Source organism: Lepisosteus platostomus, chromosome 4, assembly GCF_059453375.1.
Source record: "Lepisosteus platostomus isolate fLepPlt1 chromosome 4, fLepPlt1.hap1, whole genome shotgun sequence".
Lineage (NCBI taxonomy): Eukaryota > Metazoa > Chordata > Actinopteri > Semionotiformes > Lepisosteidae > Lepisosteus > Lepisosteus platostomus.
The window spans coordinates 1,212,452-1,232,474 of NC_142614.1; the positions used below are offsets into that span (position 1 = coordinate 1,212,452).

General features: G+C 46.8%; 1 protein-coding gene across 1 annotated transcript; it reads right to left on the minus strand.

Moving 5' to 3' along the window:
- Nucleotides 1-443: 443 nt before the first annotated feature.
- On the minus strand, nucleotides 444-19,391 carry clptm1 (CLPTM1 regulator of GABA type A receptor forward trafficking). Its single transcript, XM_088627345.1, has 14 exons — nucleotides 19,238-19,391; nucleotides 14,676-14,812; nucleotides 10,813-10,936; nucleotides 9,085-9,243; nucleotides 8,369-8,486; nucleotides 6,989-7,074; nucleotides 6,408-6,528; nucleotides 5,549-5,793; nucleotides 4,883-4,976; nucleotides 4,336-4,526; nucleotides 3,839-3,934; nucleotides 3,418-3,553; nucleotides 2,626-2,793; nucleotides 444-2,087 (listed from the first exon to the last, which is right to left on the minus strand). The coding sequence occupies exons 1-14, from the start codon at nucleotides 19,289-19,291 to the stop codon at nucleotides 1,912-1,914; spliced, it is 1,905 nt and encodes a 634-aa protein (XP_088483471.1). The 5' UTR covers nucleotides 19,292-19,391; the 3' UTR covers nucleotides 444-1,911.
- Nucleotides 19,392-20,023: the final 632 nt, after the last annotated feature.

Genomic DNA, 20,023 nt, shown 5'->3' on the forward strand with positions numbered 1-20,023 from the left:
ACAGCAACTGTTTTAAGAGACTTAAACGGCAGCAGGAGTGCCCTGTATAAAGCTTTCTGTCCGAGTTGTGCATTGACAAATGAGTGGCAGTAATATTCCTGAAAGACTGAAGAGACACGCTCCCCCTACCTCGCACCCCTTGATTTAAAATGTACGCACTGTGGTCGCCGCCACCACCTCTCTGCCGTGCACCCGAGTGTGACACGCTGTGGCCAGGGAAATGGTTTTGTCAGTTCAGAGTTTTAGACAGCAGAAATGGCAGACACTGCAATAATTTTATTAAATGCTCACGTCTTTGTAAAAACCTCGAAACTATAAAAACAACCGCTGACCGTTGTCAGGATCGTGTTTTTTTTCCTCCCTAAAAGGAATTCAATGATATTCCAAATATCTGAATCGGGAACTGTAGATTTGCTCAACTCAAACACAGGGAGACAAAGGAATATGTCTGCATCGATATATTTTCACGATTAAAATAGCTGTGGATTCAATATAACTTTTAAAACGGCCTCCCAGGCTTCATTGCACAGCACGACGCAATATCTCCAATCCAGGCAGCGTTTGAGAGCTTGTGAGTTGGTACAAGTGAAGCGTCTGCTCACCATCGCGCCCTCTGCGATGGACTTTTCCCAGTTCCTCTCTGGAAGCCTCCACCACCAGGAAGAGAACAGGACACCAGCACATACACCTTGAACTCCAGCTGCAGCTCAGGCTCCAGAAACTGACAGTCCCCAGAGAGAGGATTTAGCCTAATAAAAACTCAGCCACAATACCCACCAGTAATGGACTTATACAGATTCTTTCATTTTATTGGCTTGTAACTATAAAGACCCAAGAATGAGGTCTCTGATGGAGTAGTGTTTCACTGAGCCAGGCTGAGCAGCAGGACCTTGACTGTCTAGTACCAACAGACATCCCTTCTCCATAGTGGGGTGTGAATTTGGACCCAAATCTGGTGCCATTTAAAATGTTAATTTCACTGAATGCGATATACAGTAGTAGGCATGTCTTTAACGACGTCAATTAAATTTCATAGTAATTGGTTTTTAAAAACTGATTTTATGATCACTTTTTAGACTTGTACAGATAATTAAAAATTTCAAATTACTCTATAAAGAGTATGTGCCAAGTCAAACACTGTTGTGATGTATGGCACAAGAAGTCAGCCAAACACCAGGAAGTGTTGTGGAGTTTATACAAACGAGCCTGGCCTGGCCTTCTAACACAACGCGATATGGGTGTCACTTTGAAATAATTAAAAACATCAGTCTTGCTCAGAATTACTTTTTGCACATCAGCTACTGCTAAACAACTGACATCAGTGTAATTAAGGTACAAGCCTAGAGTCTGTACAGTTTAGGACATACATATACAACAAAAATCCAGTGACTGAAAATCAAATAATCATTAGAATGTTTTTTTACCTACAAGGCTTTTTGTTAAAATTCTGAAACATCAAGGATTTTAGAAACCAGTGCCCCTCCTCTCCCTCCCTGGCTGTTTTACACACAATCTTCCTAAACGGTTGTACTCGGCAGACACTGAAATCTCAGCCATACTGGTCAGCAGTAGATCATACCCGACGCTCTCACAATGGAATGGAATTCACAACGGAACAGACAGCAGTGGCTCTGTAGTTTTAAATATGGAGATATGTGTTGCCCCCCCCACCCTGCCCCCATCCCATATCAAAAAACAAATACAGTACGTCACGTTATACTTCACTGAATCTTCCAAAAAAATATAAAAAAAATCTGGAAAAAGTTTATATATACTTTATCTGTCATATCCAAAGGATAGTTTACCAATTTGTTTAGTGTCCATTATCTCCTGTCCCCGATGCCCCGTCAAATGAAACATTAATTTCTGCATTAATTATTCTTAAATCTCTCGTTATAAAGATGAGGTTAGTTAATCGTTCTTCTTCTCTCCCTCTGGTTTGTCTGTGATGGCCACGCCCTCCGTCCCGGCCACCTGCTCGGGCTTTCCCGTCGTGTGATCCACCCCACTTGTCCCAAACTCGTTCACGCGGTTGGGATCCACGCGGTAGATCCATCGCTGGTACAGGTAGATGAAGAACACCACATCTGCAGAAGGGGGACGGCACAGTGAGAAAGGCGAAGAGACGCGTACACTCCCAGGTGCCGCAAGCCCACACAGCAGGGTCGCCCGGCGCGCTGCAGCTCCAGACTGACTGCACCGCCGCTCGAGCCCCGCGCCTCCTGAATCACAGGTCGGCTTCCCAGGACACGAGCAGAGAACCACAGACATCTGTCTCTTTAAAGGATACCTGTATATTTCTCAGAATATTCTCAGTCAGTAATGCCTAATAAGAAGGCAGAAAATGTCATTTTCCGGAATCGAGCCCTCCGTGTCAGTAAGGTATTTATGTTCTGGGAAACAAAGTGACGATTTTAACAAAAGCTGCCCAGCCACTCTGTTGAGGCTTTCAGACGAAGCTGGATGCCATCAGCTACTAGCAAGCAAGCGAAGGAGATGTGCTACACAGGCCACTCTCGGTTCCCAGCTTACGTTGGTCACCTTATTGGGCAGATTTTTTTACGCCGTGGGGTTTTCGCTCCTGCACACAAACATTATGAATACACACAGCAGCACGATTCTTACCGTCTCTGAGGCAGCCTATTCTGTACATCATGGGCATCTTAATGACAAAGGCGAACAGGTCGTCGATGAAGGTGTTCAGAGCTTTGTAGGTGAGCATCCTCCATGGGAGGTGAGCGACTGACTTCAGCTTGTAGTTAATGAAGAGCTGAGGAGTCATTGTGATGAACCCTGGGGACAGGAGGAGGGAGAGAACGATCAGGCCTGCTTCTTCCTTCTGCTCCCTGTTCCCAGCGCCCCGTAAACACACGAGCCTCGGGGGCGCCCCTCCCTGCGGCTGCCCCGGACCCACCCGCAAAAAAGGCTCAAGCAGAAAGGCTAAAGAATTCTAAAGCGCCACTTAATATTTCCACGACAGCCAGTAAAATATGTCACATACATTTGTATTGACTATTTCTCAAGAGTATAAAAAAAGAAAACGACCGTGACTATGTTTTCTGTTCATATTAAAAGTTGAAACTATCAATTTGTGAAATCCATAAACAGGAGTACCACACATTGGAAAAGCACTGTGGAAAGTGTGCATTATAATAATAATAATAATAATAATAATAATAATAATAATAATAATAATAATAATAATAATTGCTTACACTTATATAGCGCTTTTTCTGGACACTCCACTCAAAGCGCTTTACAGGTATATATTATGGGATTATCCCATAATATATCCCATAATATTATGGGATATATCCCCACTCCATTAAAGACCTGTAGATTTCAGTACTGTAAACATCTAGCGCACTAGGAGACCTCACTCATGGTTTCAGACAGCAGATTAATGAAGGTACTTACCAAAGGTTAACAAAAAGCCATAGAGCATGCTTAGAACCCAAGAATACCATCCTTTGTGCTCTACGTATAACAAGCTATAAATAGCATAGCAGCCCAGTAATGGGAAGAGGAGCCAGGACAGATACCGAAACGCCATCTAAAAACACACACAGGAGAAAACACAAAACAGAGCCAGTTACATCGTCGCCACAATGTCTGCAACAGCATTATACTGTGCAGAATGTGCCTGTCATGAAGTGCTTTATAATATCCCTTCATTGTTTCAAGGTACCAACAGTGCTGTCCTTGAAACACATCCCCATACTGCATTATAAGGAAAATCATGTTTCTAGTATTACAATAGCAACAATGTAATAGCAATATAAAATCACATGGCACTACTGAGCAGACAAGATTATGCTGAGAAGGAGTCCTTACTCACATCGTCATAGATTTTGGTGGAGGACTGCACATATGTGGACTTGTCTTTGAATGTTAAGCGTGGGAACACTCCTGCCACTCGGTTTTCTCTGTCCAGCTGAAGGAAGAGGATGGACAAACATTACAGCAATTCTCTACTACAAATAAACAAGCTGTCACCAAACCACATCTCTGGGAAACTGAGACTCAATTCAAGACCAGAGTGAAATTTGAGAATTTCTCTGATGCTCCTTAAAACTTAATAGCAAGAGGAGCTTTTAGTGCAACACTTCTTCCGAATTTGTCTAATAAAGTTCATTTAAGCTGAAATCCAAAAACAAGCCATACTCAGATGACCTTAAGTAGGCATAGCTTTAAAGAAACATTAATTTAAAAATGCAGCTTTATGTATTTAATCACAATTGCCATCTCCCTTCAGAGAGAGAAAATTCAACAGAAAGAATAAAGGAGTTAAAGTCCAACCCCGCTCCCCAGCCCCCGACTCCCCTGCCAGCTCACCCTGACGTCCATGACTTTGGTGATCTTCCAGAAGTCGATGAGCAGCCCAATGAACACGCTGACCTGCACCACGAAGTTGGTTTCGTTATCCAGGATGTAGAGCAGCACTACAAGGGACTGGAACACCCCGAAGAAGACGGAGCGCACGGAGAGCCCCTCCAGAGACTGCCGGCTGTTCCAGAACTGAATATCTGGGGGGGGGAGAAGGCACCTTCAGCACAGACCCGACACCAGCCTGCTCAGCACACACCATCGCTAGCACGTCTGCCAGGAGCAGGTGTCTCCCGCCCACTTCCATACACTCCTTTTGTGTGGGTGTTTGGAAAGTAACTTCAGAAAATGTACTCATGACGTCCCGGATCAATACAATGTTATGACCCAAACCAGCAGGTTCTAACAGGCTAAATGCTCTTCATCTCATTTGTAACCAGTTACTACTACATTAACTTTCCTCTTAATGAAGCACTCCTCACTGTAAAAGCTCGTTATTCTGGTATGAATACCACTTAATGCCAGCGGACTAGCATGATCAGAACAGCCCGTTTACCGTTCTTGAAGGCCAGGAACTCGAAGATGCTGTGTACAATGGACACCACGATGGTCAACCCCAGGAGATAGGGGTTGGTCTCCAGCAGGGCCACCTGCAACATGGAGAGAAGTGGGCTCAGCACTGACCAGTGACCTGCAGTTCCACAGTACTGTTAATGACTGACTACTACCACGCTGGAGTCATTATTAGCCTGCAGGGAGAAATATTCTACTGATCTCTCATGCAAACAGTGCCCAATGGCTCCAAGATCTCTCACATTCTTTTTATTCAAATAATCAGCCTTAACACAAACTACTGTTAAACTAGATCAACACTTGTAATGTTGCTTCCGAAATGCATAGTTTATCTACTACCTCTGTCAGTAAGTCCTATTAAATCTACTGGGAACAGTCATGGCAACCAGCACTGAGATCAGTAGTTCTTAAAACATCCTTTGTGGTGAAAATGTGCAATACTCCTTACACTAAATTTGTAGAGCTACTTTTTGAAAGACTTGATAAGATCCTGCTATCCTCCCCACACTGAGGCCTGAGGCCTCACTCACTCACTAACCATGCTGCTGCTAAAGATCAGCAGTCTTGGGGAAGTCATACTGTGCTGGCCTGTGTTGGTCACTCTATGAGCCCACTCTGGACTTCAGCAGTAGTTCTGCCCCATTCTGACCTTCACAGAGTCCTGGTCTTCATCCGACTGCTCATACATGTCCTCTCCCAGGAAGTTCCAGGGGGACTTGGTGTTCTGTGCAGCGTAGAGCTGCCAGCGCCACAGCGACAGAGGGCAGTAGGACAGGCGCAGAGGCAGGAGGTCCAGGGACTCATTAACAGGGAAGTAATCCTTCTGCAGGTTCCAGTAGTCATTGAAATACACAATGGGGTAGTAGTCCCCGCTCACGGCGTCGAACTTCACATCTACAGAGAGGGAACATGAGTAGAATGAGCCACAGCTGAGCAGTTGGTATTCATACAACAGGACCCAGGGCTTTTCGCTTTATAAGGATGCTACCAAAAGCACGTGTATTTCACCCGTTATTCAACCATCTCTGTGTTGGTGAACACTTAAAAGGGCAGTAGAGATTAGAGGGATTCACGTTATCTTTTCAACAGCTTGAAAAGAGCAGACTGCGCTGACCTGTCTCTGAGAAACAAAAGATGAGATCACTTTATTGGCCATATACAATTTCTTGCATTAGGAATTTGTCTTTTCGCAGACCCCATGAGACACACAGACAGGGAGAGAGAAGCTTGGGGTCAGAGCACAGGGTCAGCCATTTATACAGCACCCCTGGAGCAGCTGGGGTTAAGGGCCTTGCTCAGGGGCCCAACGCGTAGGATTCCTCTGCTGGCTGCGGGATATGAACCGGCAACCTTCCAGCCACAGGCGCAGATCCTGAGCCACAGAGACACCGCTCCCCCCCCCAAAAGATGTAGCTGGCTGAAGCCTGGTGGCCTTTTCTCACTAAGAGCTCGTCTTGGGCTGCAGCAGAGTATGGCCGGCTGAAACACACAGCAGCAGGGTCACTCACACTGATCCAGGGGCGGCGGGACTGCCCCCTTCACCCAGGCTGTGTGATCGTCAACCATGTTGATGGTTAGGTTGGGGTGCCAGTGTGAGATCACCTCCACAGGGCCGAAGTCCTCTGCCCGCTGCAAGGAGCAAGAAAACAATCTAGAGTTTACATGACATTAAAAGTCTGTATGTATGCAAAAAACAAGCCTCCACTGCAGCTTTCAGAGCCTGTCAGAGAGGCACAAAAATCCAACAGTGAGACTAGAATAGAAAGCAGGTTTGCATCGTTTGAGGGGAGCAGGAGATACATTTGGCTCACATATTGCTTTGAGCTTACTGAACTGCATAAGGTAGGAACAAAGCTTAATGTACAAAAACATTTATTCATGATTTACTAATCATTTATAATCATAGCTGATCAATAATAAGCTCAATGCAAATAAGACCACCTTCACCCGAAACAACAAAGGTTGTCATTTTAATCATGAAGACAAAAGACTGTCGTTTACAAGTTAGTTTGACATTCATGCAGTTACAAAATTCACTAAGGCAATATAACAGTATTGGAAGTGTCATTTAGTATTTGGGCATTTATACCTTAATCATCTCTGGGTCTGCCTCCGTCTCTCCAGTTAACAGGTTCTTCGTCTTTAGAAACCTTCTGCGTTTGTACTTGTTTAGCACTGAGAAAAAAATATACATGATTAATTTGTCTTCTGTTTCTGTAAAAGTGTACAAAAGTACCTTATTTTGTATAGTGCGAGCAAAACCTGACTGATTGACATTTAATAAACTTAATGAACTGAATGAATTAATTTAATGCTTTTCAGACACAGCTCTGTTAGTCTAGCGTCAGAAGCAGTGACTGAGGACGTTCACCAACATATCTGGCAGAAATCACAGACTGCTGCCCTTAGACTTCTCTTAGGCCACCAAGGCATCACAGACATAGGATACTGTCGATTTATGTATAAGGTAGAACTGTAAAATAGATATTTCAGGGATACTCGGGACATTAGGAATTAAAAAGACTGTTTCCCAATAAGAGTGAAGAGTAAGGAGCCACAGTAATGGTCTAACCCCAGGTCTGTCCCAGGAAGGTCCTCCAGACTGCAGTCTCACTATTATTCTCCTCAGCTGAGGTCTTAACCGACACATTTGTCATGTTTATAAATAAAATAATTCAAATTATTTATTGAGTTTTTAGCTCTGAAATGTTTACAAATTTTGAGTTAAGCACTATTTTCGAGAAATAACTTAAATTTTACTACACAAATTACACGTCCAATTAATGGTTTAATTAACGTTCAGCTGGAACAAAACCCAGATAAAAACCTTCAAGATAAAAAAGTATCAGTCTTTAAGCATGAGCACTTTTCATTTATTGTGCCTTTTTAATTCTACTCATTATTGGAATCATGTGCTTGATGAATATGAAATTTAATTTTAAGGGTGTGCAAACATTTTTTCTAATGCGTCTCCATATGTATATATTTATGTCAGCAGCCATATCACCCTGCAGCTCCCAGCTGGCAGCCCACTGAAGCCCAGCAGTGTGAGCCTGGTCAGTACCTGGAGGGGAGACTCCTGGGAAAAACTAAGGCTGCTGCTGGAAGAGGTGTTAGGCCAGCAGGGAGCGCTCTTCCTGCTGTCTGTGTGGGTCCCAATGCCCCAGTATAGTGACGGGGACCATATACTGGCACACTATGGCGGGGGTGGAGGGGATCCCCATTACCTGTAAAGCGCTCTGTGTGGAGTGTCCAGAAAAGCGCTATATAAGTGTAAGCAATTATCATTATTGTGATTATTACATATATTTTCTTTCGATAGACAAAAGGTGGAGTGTCTCTTGAAACAGCACTCAATCTCCTCTGGCTGGAGAAGTGCAGGTCATGCCTTCACAGGCGTGTGGTGCGTGTGTGGCGCGTGTGGCGCGTGCACGTGGCCCCCGCCCCCCGCTCAGCGCGGGACTCTTACTCCGCGACACGTGGACTGTGGCCAGGCGGCGGTACTGGCCCTTGCGCTTGGGGTCCGGGTGGAACCCGCTCTTGGTGAAATAAACGTGGATGTACAGGGATCCATTCTGCTTCACCTTCTGCAGAAACGACACAAAACAAGTCACACACTGGTCAGTCACAGGCACGTCACGGCCCTGAACACAGACTTAAAGGTTTGTCACCCAGAGTACGATCCTCAGGGGCCGCAACGCTTTTCTCACCCCGAGATCTTTATTTTCTAAACTGGATACAGCTGGGGACTGCTGGCACATGCCCCGTGTTGATGGGTTAACACGAGATGTGTAGAAGTTCCTAGCCTCCGATCTCCCCCTGAATCTCTGCCATGCCTGGATTTATTTTCCGGCTCTCATTTCAATTTTCAGACACAGAAAATCCCTGAAGCCTCCTCAGTGCACTCCTTCAAAACAACACTGCACAGCAGGGCAGAGACGTCTGGCTTGAAAATATGCACCGTAATACTAGACTAAAGGTTTCTGCATGTGCTCCCGTTTCAAGCAAGACGAAACAGGAAAAATGGGATCTGCCTACTAGTAGCTTACGAGGCTGAGGACTCCTTTCCAAGACGGGTCCTCCAGACTGCAGTTTCACTATTATTCTTCAAATGTGTCCTAGGTGAGCCCTGAAACAGGTAACCCCCCTATCCCAGCTACTGCAGGACAGAGCAGCTCCACCCACCTCGGGCACCTCCAGCTCCTGGTAGTGTTCGTAGCAGCCGTCCCCGACCTCCCCACTGGTCCAGTCCCCATACACCAGGTCTCTCTGGCTCCAGTACAGGGCCTCCGTGCTGTTGAAGTCGGAGAAGTGCTCATCCTCCGAGATATACACGTGGAGATCCTGGAAACCACGAGGGAAACACACGAGGCCTTAATCCTTCTCAAACTAAACAGCTGAAAGGCAACTTTAATTTACAAGTAATAGATTTAGTCCATGCTGAAAAAAAGAAGGAAGAAAAAGTTTTGGCCGTGGAGCTTTCTTCAGGTGTGAGGACTGAAGAAGCATCAGGTTGCTCACACCTGAAGAAGGCTCCACAGCCGAAATGTTGTGTTTTCTTTCTTCTTTTTTTTCAGCATGGAATAAACCTATTACTTGTTCCTTTGTAGCCTACGCATGCTGACGCAGCTACCCACCTGAATTTTAACTTACGCCACACTGCCTGTATTACTGCAACTGAGGAGCAAGCTAAGATCACTTTAATGGCCATATACAATTTCTTGCATTAGGAAATTGTCTTTTCACAAACCCCAGCTTGCTCTCCATGAGACACACAGACAGGGAGAGAAGCTTGGGGTCAGAGCGCAGGGTCAGCCATTCATAGGATGCCCCTGGAGCAGTTGGGGTTAAGGGCCTTGCACAGGGGCCCAGCGAAGTAGGATTCCTCTGCTGGCAGCGGGATTTGAACCCGGCAACCTACCAGCCACAGGTGCAGATCCTGAGCCACAGAGCCACTGCCCTGTCACAGATCGCCTGAATAAAATAAATGCAACTGTTTTTAAGAAATTGTCATCCATGTTTCATTACAAAAGAGAAAACAGCTTTAAAGGAACAGGACCCTCCTTAAGGAAAGACACCTGCAGCAGCAAACAGTGTTCCTACTGACCCTCTTCCGGGTCACAGCTGCTCACAGTGTCCCACTAATTAATTCAGCAGCTTAAGGGACCTTGACTCTTTCCTTACTAAAGGAGGGTCCTGTTCCTCTAAAGCTGCTTTTTTCATCCGAAACGAAACATGGATGACATTTTATTATAAACAGTTGTTTTATTCAGGCGATTCACATTTAAGCCAGGGGAATCAGACATCTGCAATGAGCACAGCAGTAAAGGCCTGTTGGACTGGACATCACAGGGAAGCCACTACATGCTGGAACCTGAAACACAGATCCTTTCAGGGCTTTCCTTTCCCTTTTGGTCTTTGATACTGCGCGACTTCTGTGCTGACTAACACATAAAAAAAATGCAGTTATGAATTATCAGCCCTAGCCCAGAAAAGATGTGCATATCTGCTAATGAAATATCTTGGAGATACACCTTGAAAGAAAGGCCCATGCAATCCTAGCACTTACATTTCATCAGTCTCAGAGGTGTCCAAAAACAGAAACCTGCCTTAAATCACAGGGATTTAATTCAGTTCTGATCCTCTGCACCATAAGGAAACTTTTAAAGTGTCACTGTAAAGGTGAAAAATTCCATGAAATCAGAATGCCGCAGACAGGCAGCACAAACATGTTTGAACTGAGGCGATAATCCTGGACACCCCAGATTTTGCACTGTGTTTAGACCTGGCCTAGAGACAAAATAAGAGCACTGGCAGTGCCAAGGTCACGCAGGGGTCATGCAGACTGTATGCCGTGTGCACTGTCCAAGCGCACGAGACAGCTGGTTCGTCACCAGGGACGGGGGGCCGTACCATGAGCGTGTCCTTGGGGAAGAGGTTCCTGCTGGGCACCCTCGGGGCTCCCGGCGGAGAGCTCTGGTCCGGCGTGGAGGGCCCTCGGCGAAACCAGCTGCTGATCGCCCAGATGATGAAAATCCTATAGGAAACAACGGGAAAGTTCACAGACAACGACTCCTGACGGCACTGTGGGGAAAAGAAACAAGTGTTTTTTCACAGGGGGCCTCACTCGGCACCTTGGGGCTCCAAACACTGGTCAGCGTGTGGACTGGACTCTTGGCCCTCCCGACCAGACCTGGTCAGTGTAACTGGACAAATTGCGGCCTCTTTCAGCACACAATGGCGCAAACAGTGCACAGCTAACAAGCAATATTAATAAAGCACTTCAGAAATCAGAAGCCCACAAGGTTCGCTAGATTTTTTAAGGTATAAGCAGAGACACATGGTACACTACTGTGCGGCAAAAAATCAGACTTTTTAAAAATTCAAACTTTTTAAAAGACCTGTGAGTGTTTTTTGAAAAATTCGAAACCGTTATGAAATTGTACAGGAAAAGGAAATGGGTCGATGTGATATGCAAAAAATATCAATCGTGCCCTGAGAAATGATAAGTATTATCTGATCACCAGGGCGTAGTTATGAGGAACAAAATAATCACTGCAACTTCTCTATGCATGTATTACCAATGCTTGTAAAAAATCTAATAATTATGGAACAATCTGAAATGAACAGCACGATCTTCATTCTTTACAGCTTACGAGTGGTACAAGCAGAGACAAACACTGGTAACTGTTTAATCATCTATAGCAGCTCTAGATCTGGTGCAGCAACACTCCATGTGAGATTTCACCATTTTCTCAAAACATCCTGTCTGGGGACGTCTGTCAAACCTCTGTAGGGCTCAGGCAGAGCAGCTCTATAAATACCACCATGTTACAACACCTGCAATTATCCCTTCAATTACCTGTAATGATGGAGTCCACTGACACCAATTACAGTTTCCAAAAATAAACAAACACCCCTGCAACACACAGGTGCTTCACTGCTCACATATTTAATAGGCATCTGTCCAAGTAGGAGAGTTTCAGACTGAAAAGTCTTATATCTGCACACTTTTCGGGTGCTCTACTAACTGTGTGATGCGCAAGTCGAAAATGTGTGAAATAAAATTTCAAAACCCTTTAAGCCTTTGGTTGTATTTTGATTGACATTTTAATTTCAGAAATGTCAGGTTTTCAGTTTGCTTTCCTGCTGGAAAACAACTTACCGGGCTTAATCTGCATGACTCCGGATTTTTTTCTGTTTGAAATCTGTGGCACACTCCCTTTATTCCTGTCCATTCCCAAGGGAATAATGTCCACCACAGTGCAAATGACTATTCTGAATGGAATAGAGCAGCATGATGCTCACATGCACTCTCGCAACAGCCCTTTCTACAGAGCTCTGTCCAGGTCTGCTGCCCGTCCACAGCTCTGGTCTTGGCCAGTTCGAACGTGCACTCACTGATAGCATCTGCATGTACGGATGTCCGAATCAACAGGGCCCTTTCCGGTGGATGAAGACCTTTCCGCACATAATTCGCCTCTGTAAGTTCTTTGCCGAAATGAAGGAAGAATCCAGAGCTTAAAGAAGGTGCCCTGCTAGTTTTCCCTCCTGCATGGGTACGGCTGGGGGTGAGGTGGCTGGCTCTGACCTGGGGACACGCCAGACCAGCCACTGCCAGGCCTCTCCAGCAGCAAGCAGGTCATCAGGTGCTCGTGTGTAGGGCGCGACTGATTAATACACCCTGAGATTTATGTACATAGAAGGCACTTTATTTCATTTTAAATGGGATCACATCCATGAATATCAGAACATATTCTATAATAATAATAAACTTTATTTTATATAGCACCTTTAAAGCATGTTACCAAATGACAACAGCAATAAATAAGAAGAATACACAAGGTAAAACACAATTACAATACACAGAGGAGACCGTGGATGGTGATACTAGGCATAGTAGGAGTAGAGGGCTAAATAAGGGAACCAGTTAAGTAAAGGCTCTTCTAAAGAAGAAGGTTTTAAGCATGGATTTGATGGAGTTTAGAGAAGGTGACTCTCGGATATCTTTGGGGAGAGAGTTCCAGAGTTTTGGGGCGCAGCAGGAGAAGGTCCTGTCACCCCTAGAGTGTAAACGGGCTTGAGGGACATATAGGAGACCAGAATTAGAAGAGCGAAGGTTGTGAGGTGGGGAGTAGGGCGATAATAGCTCAGACAGGTACTGAGGTGCCAAGCCATGCAGAGCCTTATAGGTGAGCGTGAGGAATTTGAAGTCCACATAAAATTTGACAGGAAGCCACTGAAAGGACTCCAGGATAGGAGTAATGTGATCATTTGCACTAGACCTGGTCAGGATTCTGGCTGTCGAATTTTGGACATACTGCAGTTTGTTCAAAGTAGATTTAGATACCCCAGCGAGAAGAGCATTACAGTAGTCAATTCGGGAGAACACTAATGTGTTCATCAGCTTTTCAGCCACAGTTAGTGATAGCATAGGGCGTAGTCTAACGATATTTCTGAGGTGAAAAAATATTTTTGACAATATGCTGCACGTGGGTCGAATGTCAAGCCAGAATCAAATTTAACCTAAGGTTTTTCAATTTAAACTGAAGTTCAAGTACAGAACCATCTATAGACAGGGTTACAGGATTGGCTTTACAAAGTAGATGGGGGGTGCCAATAAGCATGACTTCAGTCTTATCACAGTTTAGATTAAGAACATTTTGAGTCATCCAAGTTTTTATGTCAGAGATGCAATTAGATAGAATAGAGACAGCCACATCATGTAAATGTTGAAAAGCAAGGGGCCCAGTTTTGAGCCCTGAGGAACACCAGACTTAAAAAGACCGATTTCAGACCTGTACCCATTAAGAGAGACAAAGTGACAGCGATCAGTGAGGTAAGATTTGAACCATTTGAGAGCAGTGTCAGAAACTCCAACCAGTTTCAAGGCGAGAAAGGAAGACGCCATGGTCACCAGTGTCAAAAGCAGCACTGAGATCTATAACTTTTCACTCTGAGCAGTCTGGTGGTTTACAAAAAACACATGACAGTCTGGCTGCTGTAGAGTACTGGAGCACATTTCTTCCAATGCACAAGGGTTGTGTCAGCACAGGATCTCACAACTGGCCCTGTAGGGCTGCTAAGACCCACTTTTATAGTCTAACCAGCATCTAACCCTTCAGGTGTGGATTCATATCCTAGGCTGGAGTTGGGTTATCATGAATAAGAGACACTAAAAGCATTATTTGTTCCTTCACCTTTCGTCTTCATACCCCGCCACGTTTCTGTCTGTTTCTCACTGCTATCATTTATTTCTCAGAACTCCTGCACTGCTTGTGCTCGGTACACTTAACTCTCTAGTCCGACACATTTTAGGGCCCTAAACTGCTGCATTCTGGATGCTGTAGTTTTCTCTCCGATCATCACTGATGAAGTAATTTGCTTGTAATCTAGTCAGCTGTACACGTCACACTGTCCAATATGTCAATGAACAAGTAATAAATAGGTCTATTCCACGCTGAAAAGAGAAGAAAGAAAACAATGTTTCGGCTGTGGAGCACCCGATGCGAACACCTGAAGAAGGCTCCACAGCCGAAATGTGTTTTCTTTCTTCTCTTTTCAGCATGGAATAAACCTATTGCTTGTTCCTTTGCAGCCTACGCCTGCTGACACAGCTCCCCACCTGAATTACTTCAACTTCCTTCTAGAGGATGGCTTTGCATATTGACAGGCCCTTAGCAAGAACACCCAATGCACTCCGGAGACCCAGCCGCACAACATCGACCCTGTGGCCTCTAGTCATGTCGGCCCAGTGCAGGGGAGACGGCACACACCTGAACAGGACTCCCTTGATGACCTGCCAGGCGTTGGGAGGCGGCTGTGGTGGCGGCTGCTGCTGCTGCTGTGGGTTCTGTGGGTTCTGTGCCGTCTGGACTGTCTGGTCCCCTCCTGCAGCCCCATTGCTGCTCACCTGCACAGACAGAAAGCGTGTTCAGGCCCCTCAGGGAACGAAACATCAACCAGCAGACCCAATAGGTGGAAACTATTTCAGACGGCAGAAACCAGGCACACTTTTATAGAAGGGCTACTGGGGGGTCTAAAACTAACCACCCAGGCACGTTGTTGATGTCAGTAATAACTAAATGAGAAAGATGGGCCACAAGCCCTCCTCTCATTTGTAACCTAAGTAATAAAGGCTACATTAATCTCACTATTACTCTCCCAAAGCTAAGAGTCATGAGTTACCTTGCTTGCATTTCCCTACTAGCAGGTACATGACAGTCAGGTTTCAAAGCTTATGCACTCTGTATGCTGAGCCACACCTACCAGGCTGCTGCAGCCCCAAACATTAAACACCTGCATTAGGCTAGTCAAGCCCTTTAGGAAGATAATCTGGCTACCGTTTCTCCGATGATGTAAAGCCTCTTGTGGCTTGTATGCCTTTGTCTCCAAGCTGCTGAAATGTCATTTCAACTTTAGAGAATGTTTACACCAAAAACCGAACAGCTTGTAAAAAAGAAGAATATGTCTTGTGCAATTACCGAGTTACAGATCGTTCTGTCCCTGGAACACAACAAAGGGCACAGCTGGCTTGAGCCGTCTGGAGAGGAATCGGCAGTAAAGCGTCCGGTTGAGCATGAACATTCCTGGGTCTTCTCTTAAAAAGCATCAGCCGTATCTTCATTGATCAGCTTACTAGATTGTCCCTTCCTACTGTGAGCTATCCAGCAGGAGTTTCCTTTGAGCTGATTTTTGCTACAAACCTAAAACCTCTACAGCAAAATCAACTGAATATTTATATCAGAATCACAGGTGGGATAAAAATCTGCTGCTGGGAGCTTATACAGTCACACATCAAGCACCAGAGTCATAAAAACGGGGTTTTAGACTAAACAATAAATACTGCACAACAGACATTCACCAGCTTACTGTCACAGGTCCACACTGAAATCAGCAGCCGGACTCTATCCTTGCTCACTGTGTTTGGATAAAGAGCACCACTCACTTCAGAGTTAGTGATCTTCCTGCTTAGCATTTTAGTAGCACTTCTGACAAAAACCTCCTGCTTTCTAAAGCACAGCAGCACACTTAAGCTAGATGGCAGTCCTGATTTTCAGTTAGTGCTCCAACCTGTCTCCCTGCTCCTCTCCTCACAAGGTCACTGGAATGACAAGTGTCTGACTCATGGCAAAGGCACCACACGGCTTTGTGACCTGGGTGTCAACAAGCGTGCAAGAGTGAAACGGTGAGGAAAACACGAATGATATGATAGAACTCTGACCTCAGATCTGTAAAAATATACACATAGATAAAACACAGATCAAGTCACTACAAATGAAATGAATGAGACAGCAGTAGCTCTCCCCCAATTGGTAAACCATGTGTTTTGTGTACAAATAAAGAGATTAGACATTAAACTGAGATTTGGACAGCACAAGGTAATTATTACCATGCAGAAACTTTAGCTTTCCCAGGCTTGATAATTAAAACTAGATTTCACATCAGTACATTACGAGTTAATTTTTAACAGATCTTAACACTTATCTTGCCATTGTGACAACAGCACTACCTGTAACCCTAGAAGAGAAGGACAGGTGTTTAGGGTTCAAACAGAGGGAACTGCAGCACTTCACAAAGCCGAGCCTGTCCCAGGATGACCAGCAGGACCCCTCCTCCCCTTGCTGTCTCAGCCCCAGCGCAGCGCACAGACTCGGGTGGGTCGCTCCCCGACCTTGGGATCACTGTTCCCCGGAAAGGAGGACTCAGCACAATCTGGGGCGTCCAGTGCGAGAGGCCTGGAGTGACCACAATCTGGGGCGTCCAGTGCGAGAGGCCTGGAGTGACCACAATCTGGGGCGTCCAGTGCGAGAGGCCTGGAGTGACCACAATCTGGGGCGTCCAGTGCGAGAGGCCTGGAGTGACCACAATCTGGGGCGTCCAGTGCGAGAGGCCTGGAGTGACCACAATCTGGGGCGTCCAGTGCGAGAGGCCTGGAGTGACCACAATCTGGGGCGTCCAGTGCGAGAGGCCTGGAGTGACCACAATCTGGGGCGTCCAGTGCGAGAGGCCTGGAGTGACCACAATCTGGGGCGTCCAGTGCGAGAGGCCTGGAGTGACCACAATCTGGGGCGTCCAGTGTGAGAGGCCTGGAGTGACCACAATCTGGGGTGTCCAGTGAGAGAGGCCTGGGGCGTCCAGTGAGAGAGGCCTGGAGTGACCACAATCTGGGGTGTCCAGTGCGAGAGGCCTGGAGTGACCACAATCTGGGGTGTCCAGTGCGAGAGGCCTGGAGTGACCACAATCTGGGGCATCCTGTGTGAGAGGCCTGGAGTGACCACAATCTGGGGTGTCCAGTGAGAGAGGCCTGGAGTGACCACAATCTGGGGTGTCCAGTGAGAGAGGCCTGGAGTGACCACAATCTGGGGTGTCCAGTGAGAGAGGCCTGGAGTGACCACAATCTGGGGTGTCCAGTGAGAGAGGCCTGGAGTGACCACAATCTGGGGTGTCCAGTGCGAGAGGCCTGGAGTGACCACAATCTGGGGTGTCCAGTGAGAGAGGCCTGGAGTGACCACAATCTGGGGTGTCCAGTGAGAGAGGCCTGGAGTGACCACAATCTGGGGTGTCCAGTGAGAGAGGCCTGGAGTGACCACAATCTGGGGTGTCCAGTGCGAGAGGCCTGGAGTGACCACAATCTGGGGCATCCTGTGTGAGAGGCCTGGAGTGACCACAATCTGGGGTGTCCAGTGAGAGAGGCCTGGAGTGACCACAATCTGGGGTGTCCAGTGAGAGAGGCCTGGAGTGACCACAATCTGGGGTGTCCAGTGAGAGAGGCCTGGAGTGACCACAATCTGGGGTGTCCAGTGAGAGAGGCCTGGAGTGACCACAATCTGGGGTGTCCAGTGAGAGAGGCCTGGAGTGAGCTGAAGTTTGCATCTGAAGCACAGCAGTGGCACAGTATGCACACTGGAAAACTAGCAGACCGATCACGTACATCCCTGGGCTGGGGGCAGTGACTGAATTTAGCAATGTCCCATCACCCTCTACTGGGCTGAGACATATTTAAAAGGCACGATGACTTCAGGTCTATTCATGATTGAGGTAACCTACATGGCACCCTAAACTAGGACTCACAAAGGCAGCTGCAAATCAGAGCAATTTAATCACTGCAATGTCCACTCACATACATTTTAATTAATTAGAGCAGTTCTGCATGTTGTCAGATGGAGTATTGTGGATCATGCTGAAAGCTTAGGGGGCAGAGCAATGCTATTCTCAGAGACAGGAAAGGCGAGTGACACCGGCAATCGTACAGGGCAGCCAGTAGGAGCTGAAGCAGCAGCAGGGGTCACAGTCGGGCTGTCGGTGGACACAGTGCTCAGTGCGGTCTGTACTGGGCGCTTCAGAACGACGTGCAGCGTCTCTCCAGACACCTCGTGCCGTCTCGGGCCACACAAGCCAGGCTGACGCGCAGTGTTTCCGACACTGTCATTCCGCTGCCGGTCGCTGGAGTAGCGATGCGCTCTCGGTGTGTCAACAGCACCCCTCACCTCCCCCCGGTCCTCCACACCACAGCCCGGCCTCTCGCCGGCCACACCGTGCGACAACACGTTAAAGCCCTTCCATCTCGGGCCCCCAAGCCGGTCACAGAAGCAGGTTTCTAGCGGCCAGACTGTTCGCGTGTACCTTTCCACGCTCAGACGATGTCCAACGCGCCACGTTTCCATTAGTCAGTGCGAGCAGGGGGCAGCCCGGCTGCGCAGACACCCCCTGCCCGGCTCGGCAGCCCCGCCAGGCCGGAGCGCAGCTCCACTGACCCGACACGGACGCCAAAGGGCGAGATCCATCTGAACCTTTGCGTGTCGGGGGCTTGCGTGGATCTGTCAATATGTCAGCGTCAGAACGAACGCGAGCCAGCCTGCTGCTCGTGAAAATTAACCCGTCAGGCCGGCTGAGACAAAAAATAGGGCGACTATTTGTCATCGCCTCTCATCCGACCCAGTCACGATGAAAAACGCCATTTATAAGCAACACTGTCGTACATTTGTTTCTTAATCTTTCAATGACTACCCACAGCGAGTGTTTCTGTTCCCTATAGACAGCTGGTGAGCTGACGCTTAAAACACGACTGTTAATGCTCGGTTGATTTAATTAAAGGAACTAAGCAAAGCACGTCCACAATGCACATCAAACTATACAGATCATTAATTCATGTAGTTATCATTTATATTCATTTCCCCCAGACCGCATCATCTAAAGAGAGGTCTGCTCGAGATAAGCTCCGAGAATACTTCCAAAGCAGGGAAAGACAGCGTCCTTAAGCTTTGGCCCGACTGTTTCCATGATCAACTGTTCGCGATTTTTCTACGGGGGTATTTTCTGAAGGCAGTTTTTTTACCTCGCCGTTGCTGAGGGCGGCTTGCTGAGTGGACTGGCTCTCCTGCGCCGCCATCTTGCCTCTGTCGCTGCTGGACTGGAGCTCGCGCGTCGCGAGATCGCACGCGCTTTCTCCGCTCGCGTGACGCGGTCACATGGCGGCCCGGAGCTCCCGGAAGCGCCGCTCGCCAGGACGGGCTGGCCCGACTTGGTCAATGTAGAGAATGCGTTGTCATGTCACACACAGTCGCACAAACATAGAAGAGACATTTTTCTTGTTGTGTCTTACGTGGTAGCAACATTGGCAGTATGTTTACGTGGAGGCATGGACGGATATGCTTTCCTTTGTTGACTTGTTAGCTTTTTAGATTTTAAGACAATCAACTGCAGCCTGCATTTTTTCCTCCGTATAGGTGTGTGACCGCTCTCAGAGCTGGGGTCAGAGGCAGGGATATAGGTAAGAGGGAAAAGGCATCATCCAGCTGGGGGCTACACAATGGTGATGGAGGGGAGACCACTGGTCCAGTTCAGTTCAGTTTATTTGTCATAGCCACAAGTGCGGTGAAATGCTTCTCTGCTTGTATGCTACGATACAAAGACATTAAGAAAAGACCCAAACATGAACACAGAACAGCAGCAGCAACAACAAGAAGTTAAATAACAACTTTAAAAAACACATCAGACAAGCAGTGTGAAAAGAGAAAAAAACATCAGTGTGAGTAGTACTATACTATAGGTGTAGTAATGTAGATGAGTTTACTCAGTGGCAGGGGTAGAGTTCACTAATCTGACAGTGATGCAGGAAGAA